At 51.2% G+C, this 15,000-nt stretch overlaps 1 protein-coding gene across 8 annotated transcripts in view; it reads right to left on the bottom strand.

The window, feature by feature from the left end:
* LOC123518544 (protein C-ets-2-like) overlaps positions 1–15,000 on the bottom strand; it is a 283,895-nt gene that overhangs the window by 60,923 nt on the left and 207,972 nt on the right. Inside the window, exon 1 of one of the 8 annotated variants that reach the window (XM_045279370.1) lies at positions 6,386–6,834. The exons of the other annotated variants lie outside the window; for them this stretch is intronic. Coding sequence (XP_045135305.1) covers positions 6,386–6,464 — 79 coding nt within the window. The 5' untranslated portion in view covers positions 6,465–6,834. Of the gene's footprint in view, positions 1–6,385; positions 6,835–15,000 lie in introns of those variants that run through there. 8 annotated transcript variants of the gene reach the window in all.

The following is a 15,000-nucleotide window of genomic DNA, read 5'->3' as shown; positions in this document are numbered from 1 at the left end:
TTACTCAAACATTACCGACAGTGCGGGGAGAGAGGCAAAGAGGGAGAGTTGGCGGCACCGAGCATGGCCCGGGAGTAATGATGCATGCGACCCTTACCCCCCGTCAGGTGCCGCCTCTGATAGTGTTGACCAGACGTGACCTCATGAGAGACGACCCAGGGCGCAGCCTCCAGCCTCACACCTCGCTCTACCTTCCATTGTAGTGTGTTGACCAGAGCGCCACCCTCACCCCCACCAGGCGCGTGACTGCGGCGTGTTCCTTCTCTCGCCGTGGACCAGACGGGCGTGTGAAGGGAAACAGATCACCTGCATCACGACCACTCGCTGGAATTTCATCAAGGCAAGAATCCCGCTGTGATGCGCCACACAGGCAGCGTGACGTTAATGCTACGCTCAAAACCCTTCCTTCACTATAATAAAAGGCCCGCTTGTTGACAGAAATACTCGTGTTTTGCAGGGACTTAATGATACGCATCGCAGTTCAGAAAACTGGCAGTACTGCAACGTGGTGATGTGCCAGGGCAGGGCAGGCGCGGCGGCCTCCAGGTGACCGCCGCCATCACCTCAGAAAGTATTTGTGGGACGTGTCTCTCCCGTGGCCGCTGCCGCCGCCGGCCGCATTACCTTTTTCGCTTCTGATTATTTCGATCACGCTTGGCTCTGCGTGGGTCAACAGCGGGAATAATTACACCATTCACTGATCGAGGCAGGATCCGCGCTGTGTGTGATGATGGAGTTTAAATGCCTGTTTACATAAAGAGACCATCACCACCGCCTCCGCCGCCGCCGCCAGTGCTTCTCACGCCGTCTCTCGAATCTTCTAGGCTGTCCGCGTCTCGCAAGATAAGGTTTACATGCGCTGCCATTTTTATTTCACGGTTTGCTTTCTGGTCACGGTAACCACGAAGAGAGGTGGATGAATGTTGCCCGTCAACAGAGGAGCCTAATGACTGCTTCCCCTCGCTGCTGCCGGCCCGAGGGGAGGGCAAGGGAGTGAGTGAGGGAGTGAGTGATGGAGGGATGGGGGTCACTGGTTGCTTAACGTGACTGCTCACTGTCGAAACGCCCCATCCGTCTGGGTCACGAGTCTTCGGTCAATAAAAGGCGATAAAGCGTTGTAGGTGTCCCCGATCCATGGTATGTGTGTGTGTGTGTGTGTGTGTGTGTGTGTGTGTGTGTGTGTGTGTGTGTGTGTGTGTGTGTGTGTGTGTGTGTGTGTGTGTTATTGTTGCTAAAAAATATACGTTATTCTAATGCAATGACAGAAAAGAGAGAGAGAGAGAGAGAGAGAGAGAGAGAGAGAGAGAGAGAGAGAGAGAGAGAGAGAGAGAGAGAGAGAGAGAGAGAGAGAGAGAGAGAGAGAGAGAGAGAGAGAGAGAGAGAGAGAGAGAGAGTGTACAAACCAATAACATAAAAATATACGGATGATTAGTAGTATAGTGTGTGTAGGATGTATGAAGCACCTGAGGATACACACACACACACACGGAGGGTCTCGGTGTGCCAGGGAAAGAGTTGGGTCACTGCGGGTCAGAGGGCATGGGAGGCTGAAGGTGGGGGAAGGAAGCAGGAGGGAGCGAGGGAAAGAGGGAGGGAGGCAAGAGTAGGGGGTAGGGGAGCAGTGGAGAGGTGAAGCAAAGGTTGTGGGAGCAGGGGAGAGCGAAGAGGGAGGTGAAGCGCCAGTGAGAAAGGACTGCTTTATACCCCGAAGGCGCGATCCATCAGCCACCCAGCCGCCGCCTCCCACCACACCACCGGAAGTCCAGGACAGGTATAGGACTTCCACACCTGCCTCCTGACGAAGTGCTCTGGTTCCTCCCACACTCTCGCCGCGCTACTCACACTCCAGTCCTCCCGTTAGCAAGGCGCGGCGCTTCCCCACACACGCCGGGTCTCCCACGTCCAGGAGCTCTTCGCGGGTCACAGGAACTTTGCCTCCTTGCGTACGAGTGGCCGCGGGGTACTGATGGTGGTGGGGTGGTGTTGGTGGTGGATGGTGGGTGGCTTGGTGGCAGCGACCCCCGCCTCATCTATTCCCCTCGCACTCCCCACCACCTCCACTCCTTGCAAAGAATCTCCACACCAACACTCTTCGCGTTGCTCTCATCACTCTTCCCACGAGAATGAATGTTTGAGAACTGCAATGGCTGTCCCGTGCCATTGTTTATTTATTACTTTTTATGATGTGTTGTGCTGTAAAAATGGTGTTGGTGCGATGATGGCGCGGTGATGATGATGTAACAGTACTGCTGTAGTGGTGGTGATTGTGGTGGCAGCGCTGGCAACAAGAAACGCCGTCGGGCACAGTTGGTCTCACCTAAGTTTTTTGGTTCCTTCCTCCTGGCATCCATCACATCGCCAACCATGTACTTTCTTTGTTTGCAGTTCAAGCTGAGGCTTTTAGCATGACCCTTCACGCTCCTCCCCGCCTGACGCGAGAAACTACCGATACTACTTTTTTTTTAACACTCTGACAGGAAACAGAGTTCCTCCCGCAGACAGAGAGAGAGAGAGAGAGAGAGAGAGAGAGAGAGAGAGAGAGAGAGAGAAACTCGTCACTTAGACAAGCCATTGTCAGGGCGCGCGGGGGTCGGGAAGGCGGCAAGTGAGGTCTGTTCTGTCCCTTGGCTTTATAGGGATTTTTTTACGTCACTTCCTCTCACCTCATTCCATCATGTAGCAGCCATCACAGAAGCTTTGTACTGAGGGAATGTGAGAGAGCTCCGTTCTGGTTGGTCAACCGCCGCTGACGCCCCCAACAGCGCTACGCACGGCCGACCTGCTGCCCACTTCCTAGCACAGACACGGAGGCAACAGGTTCCTCCATAAACTAAATGTCAATAGTGTCGAGGCGACTCACATTAGGATCACTTCGTCCCGAGAGTCATATAAGCGATTTATTAACTGGGAGCCATTCACGGTTGTCAGCCCTCATGGAGGTTCAAATTGAGCGAAGAGAATGGGGGGAAGAAGGGGGCTCAGGTTCGACCGAGCAGATGATGCGCAGTTGTGGCCAAGGGAGCCGAGGGTCAGCTCGGCCTGTCAAGGGAACCACAAGGCCCTGGCTCTGCTATGGCCGGCTGGTGAAGGAAGGCTGTGGCCACGAGGGTCGAGAGGCGCAGCTGTGGTCGAATAGAGGCCATGCAGCTGTATGAAAGACAAGATGATGCTGAAGGGGATAAAAAGATTCTAATGCTTTCTAAACTCGAAGTTCGATGCAGCTGTAGCTGAAGCATGAAATAAGGGTGGTGGTGTCACTTCAAGTGAGAGTGTACGTACAGCTGCGGGCAGATTAAGTGTTTGTTCATTTGTAATAGGAGATGCCAATATGAGCTTCGCGGAAATCTCTTGAACGCTGCGGGGGGCGGTGCAGTATTTCCTACAATAACAAAATAAACACCTAAATAAAATTTAAGTGCTTAATAAATATACAAGGCCACACCCGCATCCGCTGCCACCAAAGAACGGCTTTGCGAAATCGACATGAAAACTAACCTGACGTGCATGGGCAGAGCAACACGTAGCGCCGCCAGCCGGAACATCTCGCCCAGGCAGAGATAGCACGGCTCACGACGCCACGCCACCAAAAGTCATCCGCTAAAAATTGTGACCTAAGCAGACGCCAACGACTTTCAACTTTCTTTATATATATATATATATATATATATATATATATATATATATATATATATATATATATATATATATATATATATGTTACACACACACACACACACACACACACACACACACATAATATATAAGATGAAAATTAAGCACAGCAAGAGTCCGTCCTTGCCAGGGCTGCTCCGTCCGTCCCTATTTTGTCTGAGTTTCCGTCTTAAGTCACACCGTAACTCAACCCGAACCTTCGTCCAACATAAAGAGGAATTAACCAGCCAGCGTCGGGGTTCTGCCTCAACACGAGTGACCTGAACTGATCCCCTTCCCTCAACCCACAACTCTCCCTCCCCCCCACTTACCCACCCACTTCGCCACCGGAAGCGTGGCCGTGAAGCCCTCGAGACGTCGCATCCACAGACTGCACAACAAACAAACACACCCGATCTACTTACATTAAAACAGCATAAGGAACGAGGAAGGAAAAATTAGCCCTCAGGAGCCCATCGGAACCCGAGGGAAGAAAAGCCGTCGGAGAGACCGAAGAATGGAGGCGCACAATGGCCAAATCATCCCGGGAGGAGCATCGACTGAGCACACATAAAGGCGGCGACACAAAGAAAAGTTAAAATGTTCTAACTCGGCTGGAAGTTTACTCGCGAAAAAGGGAGACTTAAAACTCGACCACACAATTCAGGTCCACTATGTCGAGTCCCAAAAGAGAAGTGTAGAGGGAAGTGAGGAGGAAGAGAGGAAAGAGGAGGGAGGGAAGATCGAGAAAAGGAAGGAAACAGAGGAAGGAGTGGAGTGCGGGCAAGAGGCAGGGAGAGGGTTCTGTGGGAACGGTAGGATACGGGAACTGACAAATGGAGGGAGAAAACATATATATCCTCGAACTCCAGAGCCTACCAGAGGATATCTGAGCTCGCGGACATAATGACGAGGCGGCGTGATTTATGGGTTCAGTCCCCGAGGTGAGGCCGAGCGGTGGCGGGCGGAGGGCGGGGGCGACGCCAGGACACGATATATTGTGACTAAACGTCAAAATTTACATGCAATAATGCAGTTTCCTATCCTCCTTTTACGAAGAAAATATAACATTTTCTTCTAGGTGATAGAATAGTCTTGGTGCCTCTCCTACAGGCCCTCTGTCGTTTGGCATGGTGTGACAGGGCGGTGCTGTTGGGGCCGCACGCTTGGCCCCTCCCCCGCCGCCAGACCCCGGATGACACCCATTACAATCCGCTGGTGCCAGATATACGGTAAATCACACACTCCCCGTCCTCCGTCGGGATCCTGAGGGTCGTCTGTACATCACAATCTAGCATAGGGGTTCAGGACGTTCGCAAATCCCGCAGAATGAAGGAGGGCAGCCCCCCAGAAGCCAAGACCGCTTCCTCATCACCGGGAGGTGACATCGACACATTCAGATAAAGAAGTGCTACAGTACAAGATAACCAGATAACACGCGAATGAGCACCAGTGTAAGGAAGGCCCCAGCAGATGCGGGGAGGAAGTGAGGAAGAGAGGCAAGAGCAGGAGGGTGAGGGAGGCTGAAACATGACCTCCCGGACCCCGCCACCGGAAGGACTCTCTGCCACAGAAATAAAGGATGGCAGACTAACATCACTTAATGTGCTGAGCTCATCCCCACCTGAGATTGTTTTCCCACACATACATTTGTCTAAAATAAATGATAATAAAATGTTGATGTCACACCATATAAGCCGAGGCAGCCTCCGTCCGCAGCCTTGAGGGGCAGGCAGGGTCGAGTCAAGCAGTAGTACAAAACAAGACCTCTAGTTGAGGGAGAAAATAAAGGATATTGAATACAACTTGTCTAAGAAAAATTGAGTTAGGAGCACATCCTCGGTGCGAGAAAAAGTGTGGGCTGTAGCTCCTCCCCCTAGGAACTCCGAGCGGGAGGGCCGGTGGGCGGAGCCTGGCGCAGCGGGCTGGCGCTGGCCGGGAGGGGACTGCTCGCCGGAAGTACTATTTTTCGCTGTTTTCTCTACTTTACCCACGTCCTGTGCTGCCCATTGCCTGATTCTTTCAGCAAAGCGGTACCTTCACCCCAAGCTGGTGATACTCCCCAAGGGGCGGGAGACGAGACGACTTGCGGGTGAGGAAGGGAGCAGAGCTGGCGACAAGGGAGGCGGAGGGAGGAGGTAGAGGAGAGGGGAGGAGCGGCCGGAAGTGGGGGGAGGGGGCAGAGGTTACAGGTAGCGTCCCGAGGGAGGAGGTGGGGAGGGACGGGCACCTATACCGTGGTGTAGCTCGATGAAGCCGCTACTGCGCACTACAACACTGGCAAGCAATATGATGTTGACAACTATAAGAGAGTTTATACCTTTTGTGACCGAGGCCTGGGAGGAAACGTTACTTCCCTCGGAAAAGTTAGGAAAAGGCGGATGCAGGAGGAAGCTAAATCTGGCTCAACACACATCCAGTTTCCAACAAGAAAAACAGACAGACTAACACAAACACACGCACGCGCGCACACACACACACACACACACACACACACACACACACACACACACACACACACGTACTGTAGAGTTCCCGCTGGGCCATTACGAAAAGTATGCACATGATCGTTTTCATAGTCCATAGTGCTGAGGACCTGAGTGTCCCAGCCAATGGTGAGGAGGTGACGGTGCAGGGAAGACCGTGTTGCAACGTCTGCCACAATACAGTTTGTAACTCACACTATCACTATCACTATCACAGCAACAACAACAACAACAACAACACTTCTTACCTGACTTAGTCGGCTTTGTAAGCGTTTTGAGTGACTTTATTCCCATTTTATTTGGCGGGGGTAGGAAATCCACGTACATAATAGCAATAAATAAATATTAATCTACGGTAAATGGTTGGTCTTGACTAGATGGGTGAACACAGCACCTCCCGCCGTAGCACCTGCGTTGCGTTGAAGTCGCTCAGTTTCTGTTCACGGAGTCGCTATTTCTATACTACAGCAAGTTTGCGTGTCACGGTTCACTCTCCTTCCTTGAGCACGCTACTATCGGCTCCACTGGGCGTGTTTACCGTCGCACCAGCAGTAGTCACCAAAAGGGCCAATATACACGTCAATGGGATCGATTTCTTCACTGGGCACCATACTAGGTCCTTGGAAAAGCATGACCCATGATAATGTGTCCCGGGTGTGTACGTCCACTACCGACCGTATCCCAGGATAGACTAACCGCGGGACACCGTCGAGCCTCCACAGCTGACCCACCAACTGTTACCAACGTCTCGCTTCATGTAGAGTTTTCGCCTACTCGCAAAACATGGCTTTTGTGCAAGAATTTCTTCCAAGTAACATTATTGCCAATCACAGAAATCCATAAGGAACACATGAAGGTAAAGAGCAACACAATAAATGTTATCGAAGTGCCTCAAAAAAGCACACTGAAATGAAAGAACCGCCTCCAGATTGGCACACACGTTGACCTGCCGGGGGAGTTGAAGTCGCCGTGGACGTCTGGCAACTCGGCCCCAGAACTCAATTGTATGATCTCGTTACCGCTCGATCTCCGCCCCACCGACTTTCCTGTGTTATAAGCAGCAACCTGCAGGACGTAAGGCTCCATAGGACGACACTGGAGCGCGGTAACGACGTCCAGGGCCTTCGGAACGAGAGTAGGAGGTGCCGAAGGGACGCTGGAAACTCCTGCGTCAGGGGGCGGACGGTGGTGGCATAGGGCACGGCGCCACCCACAAATGTTGCAGAGAGTGGGAAGACGGTGCCCCTCCCCCAACACCTTAATGCCCCTCGTTCCTTCCCCAACACCACTCCCCACTCCCCCACTCTCCCTCACATCTGCTCCCGCCCCCCGCCCTCCCTCACGCCCACAACACGCACGCATGCAGGAACCTTTGACAGCAACACATCTGCACCAGGCATTTTCAAGCACTCGTCCCCCCAGAAGTGATTATTTTTCACATAATAATGATATGAACACGAATCTCATTACCAGTCCGTTGCTTTCAAGGCGAAGAGATAGTAAACTGAGCACTCTGTTATTTCCATTCTTCGAGATTTATGAGCCATTGTGAAAATACTAATACTTGTTGGACTAATGCCAATAATGAACCAGTGACGTAAAAGGCCAGTAATAACAAGGCAACAATACAAGGCAAACACGATCACGGGAGACATTGGTGTTAGGATGCGATGAGGATTTCCCAAGGTCTCGTGAAATTAATTGACTCCTTTTTCCTCGGTGCCTCCTTTCCTCCCTCCCTCCCTCCCTCCCTTCCTCCCTCATCTCACCTTCCTTTCCCTCTCAGACTCACCGTTTTTACTGCAGCTCAACCGAAAACCACAATATACCGTGTCAACTCCCATCCGTAAATTCATTCATTCAATCTCTCTCTCTCTCTCTCTCTCTCTCTCTCTCTCTCTCTCTCTTATAAGGTATCATGTGGGTCCACTGTTGCGGCGCCATTAAATTGATTAGCCCCTCAATAACTCTATCTGCCTGTCTATCTGCCCATTCCTCTCTCTCTCTCTCTCTCTCTCTCTCTCTCTCTCTCTCTGTCTGTGCGTCTGTCTCAGTAAGAAAGGACAAAGCATACCGGACTTCCACACTTCACTCCTCGCCTCCACACGCTAATTATTCACCACACAAACAAAAGCGTGACACTGTGGTTACGTCCCATATCCTGAAGAGAACCGCAACACCCTGGACCCTGGACCGTGGATTCTGGACCCTGAACCCTGGACTGTGAACCCTGGAACCGTCTCTATCTCCCTCCTCCTCCTGGTTTCTACTCCTTCCGGTGATTCAAGCAGGTGTGCACGATCTCTCTCTCTCTCTCTCTCTCTCTCTCTCTCTCTCTCTCTCTCTCTCCGAACCACTTTCGCGTATTTCTGAAGCTTTCCTCATTACGCAAGAGTGAAAGTAAAAGGAAGGACATGCGAAAAAAAATGAAGGAGGGAAGTGGAAGTGAGTGCTTAGAGAGAGAGAGAGAGAGAGAGAGAGAGAGAGAGAGAGAGAGAGAGAGAGAGAGAGAGAGAGAGAGAGAGAGAGAGAGAGAGAGAGAGAGAGAGAGAGAGAGAGAGAGAGAGAGAGAGAGAGAGAGAGAGAGAGAGAGAGAGAGAGGCGGAAGGAGGGAGCTCGGTGGCCCTGTCATGAATGTGATTTTAACCCGGTTGTTGATTTAATAACTCGTATAGACTTTTGCTTACACCGGCCAGCTGCGCCCTGCCACCCATCCATCCTAGCTTCCTGACGCTCCTCTGCTGCTGCTGCTGCTGCTGCCCGCCTGCCAGCCACCCTCTGTATCACACCTCGCCCTCGGCTCTCCCCACCGCTACACCCGATATCTCTCCCTCGTTCTTGCCTTACTCATCACCACCACCGTCATCACCACCATCATGGCAGCCTCCCATGGTGTTATGTATGAGTCAACACCATATTTTGAAATACTTCTGTCCACACCTCCACTGCACTCAAAAGACTGCCGTTGTATAGTGGCAATGGTTTTGAAGGGTGTTTCTACGGTTCTAGTCACAGATTAGGCAGATTTCTACACTATCAACAGGGGACAAGCTGGCGAGAACACGGCTAACTAACTCGGCGGTCTTTGAAAATAGTCGTGGTGTGATAGTAAAGCGTTTTTCTCTTTTTTTTTCTTCATTACAGGCTCGAGTTAGCAACAAGATCACCAGTTGAAATAAGATTAACTTTTATACACACACAAAAAAAATACGAAATAGAAAAAAAACATCTTTACTATCACCAACACTGCTAATAATGACAGATAAATGGGAATATAGTTAAGCTGTACCAGATGAGCCCCGGCAAGACGTGAATGAAGCGAGGTGTGGGTGAGGATGAGGAGTGAGCACGAGGAGGAGGAGGACAAGGAGGAGGAGGAGGACGAGGAGGAGAGGAGGAGGGACGCAACATGTGGAAGCCGCGAGACTGACTGGTGCAGATGGCTTATGGAGGGGCGGAGGGAGGAGAGGATACGATGGATGAGGTGGATAGCAATGCAGGATGGCTGGATATTCATTAGAGCTGTGTGGATGAATGAATGAATAGTTAGAAGTAAATCGTTAGTTATGTGATGTGAAAAGATAAGTAAATGGATGGGCATATGTTCTCTCTCTCTCTCTCTCTCTCTCTCTCGCTGTTTACAAGACGAACACGAATAAAATAACAAATCATTAATAAAAGTAAGACGTTGGAGGAGGAAATATGACAAGAACAAGACCACAAAAAGTAAACAAGAGAAAAAAAAAAAGAATGAAGAAAATTGGGTGAAAAAAAGAAAGATAAAAAAAAAAGAAAAAAGTAAGCAGACGTTGAACTTCCGAGACCTCTCAAGTCTGATGGACATCTCTCTCTCTCTCTCTCTCTCTGACTACCATAACACCAACATCATAAACTAGAAGTCGCTCTTTATGCCACGTCATGTTATAATCTGCTAGACGCCCTCATCGCCTCCCCATGAGCTGCCTGTTCCGTGTGAGCTTTCTTTGTCCCTCTCCTTTTCCTCCTCGTATTCACTCTCCTCTTCCTTCTCCTCCTTCTTCTTCACGTGTCCACTTCCCCCGAATGTTACTTAATATCGAGATTACGTTATTGCCGATCTACGTGCGCGCTCTTCATCTCAAGCGTGCTCATATTAATCATTTTGCTCTCTCTCTCTCTCTCTCTCTCTCTCTCTCTCTCTCACTTTCCCTGACTCGCAGCCTCTCATCGCCATAATTCACTGCTTCTCCCTCACTGCTCACAACATCCTCCCTTTCACCGATACTCACAACCCTTTCTCTCTCTCTCTCTCTCTCTCTCTCTCTCTCTCTCTCTCTCTCTCACCGTCCTCTCCATCCCCACGCCTCCCCCATCTCCCCTCCCTCCCCCCTTCTTCCTCCTCCGTGATGCGTGACCACCGAGAGCCCGCCACTCTTGGTTTTGTGAATGGGTCGGGTTTTGGCGGGTCTGCCAGGCGGGGGAGGCGAGGAGGAAGGGAAGGCGAGGGAAAGAGGGAGGGAGGAGGGATGACGGGGAGAGGAAGGAAAGGATGGAGGAGCGGTAGGGGACGTGGTGCTTCTGCTGGACACACGATGCGGAACCGGAGTTGTAAGGGCTCGAGGTTCCCTCACGCGGCCACTACTCCAACGCAAACACAGCCGTCACTGCCGCCATTCATCACACTCGCCCAGAACAAAGGTCATGTGCAGCTAAGTGAGAAAAGAGGATCGATTAAGTGCCTTGGAAGGACGTTTGTGGACGTGTTGATTAGTCCTCGTTGTCGGCAGCACGTCACCGCCCCTGCCTGGTCAACAGAAGGCTGCGTGTACTGTGCGTCATGTCCACTTGTAAACAAGCTGAGCGCCTAATTTAAGCCCGGGAGCAAGTGTTGGTACTCAAGCTGCAGTGAGGATTTTGTGAATGAATAGCCTCGCTACCGGGCCCCGTCGGCGACCCTCCGCTGACTATCGTTCAGCGCGCGGTGCCTGAGGAGCAGCTCATCTCTACCTCCGCCCACATCCCCGTCAGTTCTCTCCACCATACCTCCTCCCTCCGGCACCTCCGGCCTCTGTGCGTAGCCATAATTACCTTCGCCTGAAGGAGTCGGGTATTCACTTCCCACGGAGCGTCGCTGATGTTATGAACGACAATGAAAACCGCAAGTAACAGTTGAAAACTTAATACTAGTCATTGAGCCGCCGGGCTGGGATGAAAAACAGATCAGTACAAGGAAGTCTGACACATAACACTCCCGGCACTAAGGCCAGTTTGCCCCTGCACGATGAGGGGCATCATCTGGGCAATGCGAGCATCACTGGATGATGAGGAAACTGATCCTTGCGTTAGAATGACCCAAGGCTCATTTCCCGCCGCCGCTGTCCCAGCCAACTTGTTCCCTAATGTAAGACAAGTGACCCCGGCAGGATGGAGGGCGGCTGATTCCATCGGAAATTTATGAACTAATATTTTCAAACAAAGCCAGAGAGCTTTGCGCTCGGACCGTCGGCCAGCGGAGAGTAACGCTACTACTGCACCGGGATCTTCACTCGCTTGCGGAAGTGTAATGAAAAACTGAACTACTAAGTAACTGCTGGGTGTAAAACTACAAAGAGGAAAAAAATAAGATTCAGTTACATGTGAGGCTGTGGGGTGGGGCACAGTGAGGCCTGGGGCGGAGGGCGGAAGGGCGAGGGTCGCCTGACCGGGTAGCAGCGTAAAGCTCCTCGGGCATCTCGTAGTAAGCGCAGGATTTTGTGAATGGGCCGAGGAGTGGGTAGGGGAGGAGGGGAGGTACTGCTGTGGTGGAGTACTGTGGGGCACGGGAGGCGGAGAGGGAAGGGGTGAGTGAGGGCAGTGAGGAGTGTGGAGCAAGGATTCACGCCCCACCTACTATATTTCGTCCTTGAGTAAGAGGCACTGACGGCCCTCTCAGCGATGCACCCTCGCCACCAAGGGAAGCTATCCGTGCACACTCATTACACTCCCACCACCACCAATATCCTGCCAAGGACGCCACCACATTAGAAAAAAAAAGTAAAAAACGCTACATTATCCAAACTTATCAGAGAACATTATTATTACACACAAGGTTCTCAACGTGAGCCCTTACTGTACCGGGAGCTAATGAAGTAAAAGCACACTCTGGCGGGGAATAAATAAACACAAGGTCTCAACTCCCCATCAAGATTGACTCAAACAGGAAATCGAGACGGGAGGGATGCCCGAGACCACGAGTTCAGATCCTCACTGAACGAACTCGAACCTAACGCTAATGCTAACATGCCAACACTAACAAATCCTGACACTAACACACACACTAACACTAACACATCCTACCGCTAACACACACTAACTCTTCTTCAGACATCAAATAAAGCACAGGTAGTAAATGAAACACAGGTGGTGAAAGTTTCCCTTCCTGACGCACGCCCATACCTCACGCCCATCACCGCTCCCACCCCCCTTAACGTCACCCTCAAACTCTCTCCTTCCCACCCCCCAATCCCCCCTCCTCCACCTCTCTACCTTCGCCTCTACCACAAACAACAGGAAGAGCGCCCGTCGGCTGCCCACAACAAGAACGTGACTTACCCACACACGCGCCTAACAAACACGCACAAACACACGCACACGTGCACACACACACACACACACACACACACACACACACACACACACACACACACACACACACACACACACACACACACACACACACACACACACACACACACACCAAGAAATAATCCCACAAAAACAAACATCCGCTTAAACACACACACACACACACACACACACACACACACACACACACACACACACACACACACTCAAACACAACCATCCAATAATTATTCTTGAAAACAAACATTCCTTAACATACACACATAAACACACACACACACACACACACACACACACACACACACACACACACACACACACACACACACACACAGTCACGGTCCCTCCCTCACAATCACACCAACACAAACAACACTCACACACCCGCGCCGCCTCCTCCCTTCACCCTTTTCGTCCAGGCACAACATCCTCCACGAAGCCTTTGAGACACGAGTAATGACCCCGGCAGGTAAGTACCCACCTTTACACACCTGCCTTTCACCTCTGCCACCTTGCGAAAGAGGAAACCGATTTCATTGTAATTACATATAGTTTCCTGGCGGGGTGTGCGCGCCCACAAACCGCCTCATTAGGGCTGCTTATCCCAAGTAGGCCCCTTCACCTGCGCTCTCCTCGGCCTGCCTTCCTCTGACACCCTCCTCTTCCCTCTAATCTTTTCCGCGTACCTGTGATCCGCTTAAGAATACATAAAGCCTTTTTGTTTGTGTAGCTTCATGTATTTTGCTTCCTCTATGTGTTTCTCACGTGTCCTCTCTTACTTTTCCATCTCGCAGCGGTGTGTCGTGTTCATGTCCTCAATCACGTTCTTGCCTCTAATGCATTCTATTTCTCTGGTGCTCCCTAGTCATCTCTTACCTGTTCTTCCCTCCTGTGATCTCTCTGTCAGCATGACGTTCTAAACTCAATTCGTTGTTCTTTTTCCCATTCCATCACCTTGAGCACAATCAGCCACGCAACTCTGGGCTTCACGACTTAACGCAGCAGCCACAACAGTCCTGCCAAGCTGCATGTCTCTATCGGGGTCACTGCCTCAACTATGCTTCTGAGGTCAAAGGACTTTCTCTGTTAGCACTAAGGTTATTCCCTTGAGCCGCACAAACACACACACACACACACACACACACACACACACACACACACACACACACACACACACACACGGCGAGGAATCAATCGAAAACACTTACAACATCGAATCGCTCGCTAGCCTTTCACTCTTATCTCCTGCTTCCGCCATTAAATCCATGAAACACCCTATCACCGCTGGCGCTCGCCTAGGCAATCCCTTCACTCTCTACCCCTCAACTCCTCCTCCTCCTCCTCCACGCTTTTCAGTCTCCTTCCGATCGATATTCACCCCCTTTCATCCCTCCTCCTTCCTCCACATCGCCGCCATGGAGTTCTATTTTCGTGCTCCATCGCGTATATTCCCTCCCTTCTCAGTGCGACGCGTTTATACCAGTACCACCGCGTACCACATCCGTGCCCCCGGGCGCTACTCCGTACCTCTCTGTTCTACCCCCTCGTGCAAGTATACACACACACACACACACACACACACACACACACACACACACACACACACACACACACACAAGAATATTTAATTTTCTCACGGCCGCTTAATTTCAAAGTTTCTACAACATATATGACAAATTTCACACATGCATGAGTGAATACATGAAAGTGCCTGCCTGCGCGTTCATATCTCTCTCTCTCTCTCTCTCTCTCTCTCTCTCTCTCTCTCTCTCTCTCTCTCTCTCTCTCTCTCTCATCATCATCATCATCATCCGGCAGCGACTCACACACTCACCCTCCCACCGGAAGAGGGAGAAAGGAGAGAGAGAGAGAGAGAGAGAGAGAGAGAGAGAGAGAGAGAGAGAGAGAGAGAGAGAGAGAGAGAGAGAGAGAGAGAGAGAGAGAGAGAGAGAGAGAGAGAGAGAGAGAGAGAGAGAGAGAGAGAGAGAGAGAGAGAGAGAGAGAGAGAGAGAGAGAGAGAGAGAGAGAGAGAGAGAGAGAGAGAGAGAGAGAGAGAGAGAGAGAGAGAGAGAGAGAGAGAGAGAGAGAGAGAGAGAGAGAGAGAGAGAGAGAGAGAGAGAGAGAGAGAGAGAGAGAGAGAGAGAGAGAGAGAGAGAGAGAGAGAGAGGGTGGGGAAGGGAGCAGGAGAGAGGGTCTAGGGATGAAGAGGGAGAGAAGGAGGGAAGGTCAGAAGGAGAGAGGGAAGAAAACATGCCCGTCT

This window comes from Portunus trituberculatus, chromosome 44 (assembly GCF_017591435.1).
Source record: "Portunus trituberculatus isolate SZX2019 chromosome 44, ASM1759143v1, whole genome shotgun sequence".
In the NCBI taxonomy this organism is placed as follows: Eukaryota; Metazoa; Arthropoda; class Malacostraca; order Decapoda; family Portunidae; genus Portunus; species Portunus trituberculatus.
This window is presented reverse-complemented; position numbering and strand designations above follow the sequence as displayed.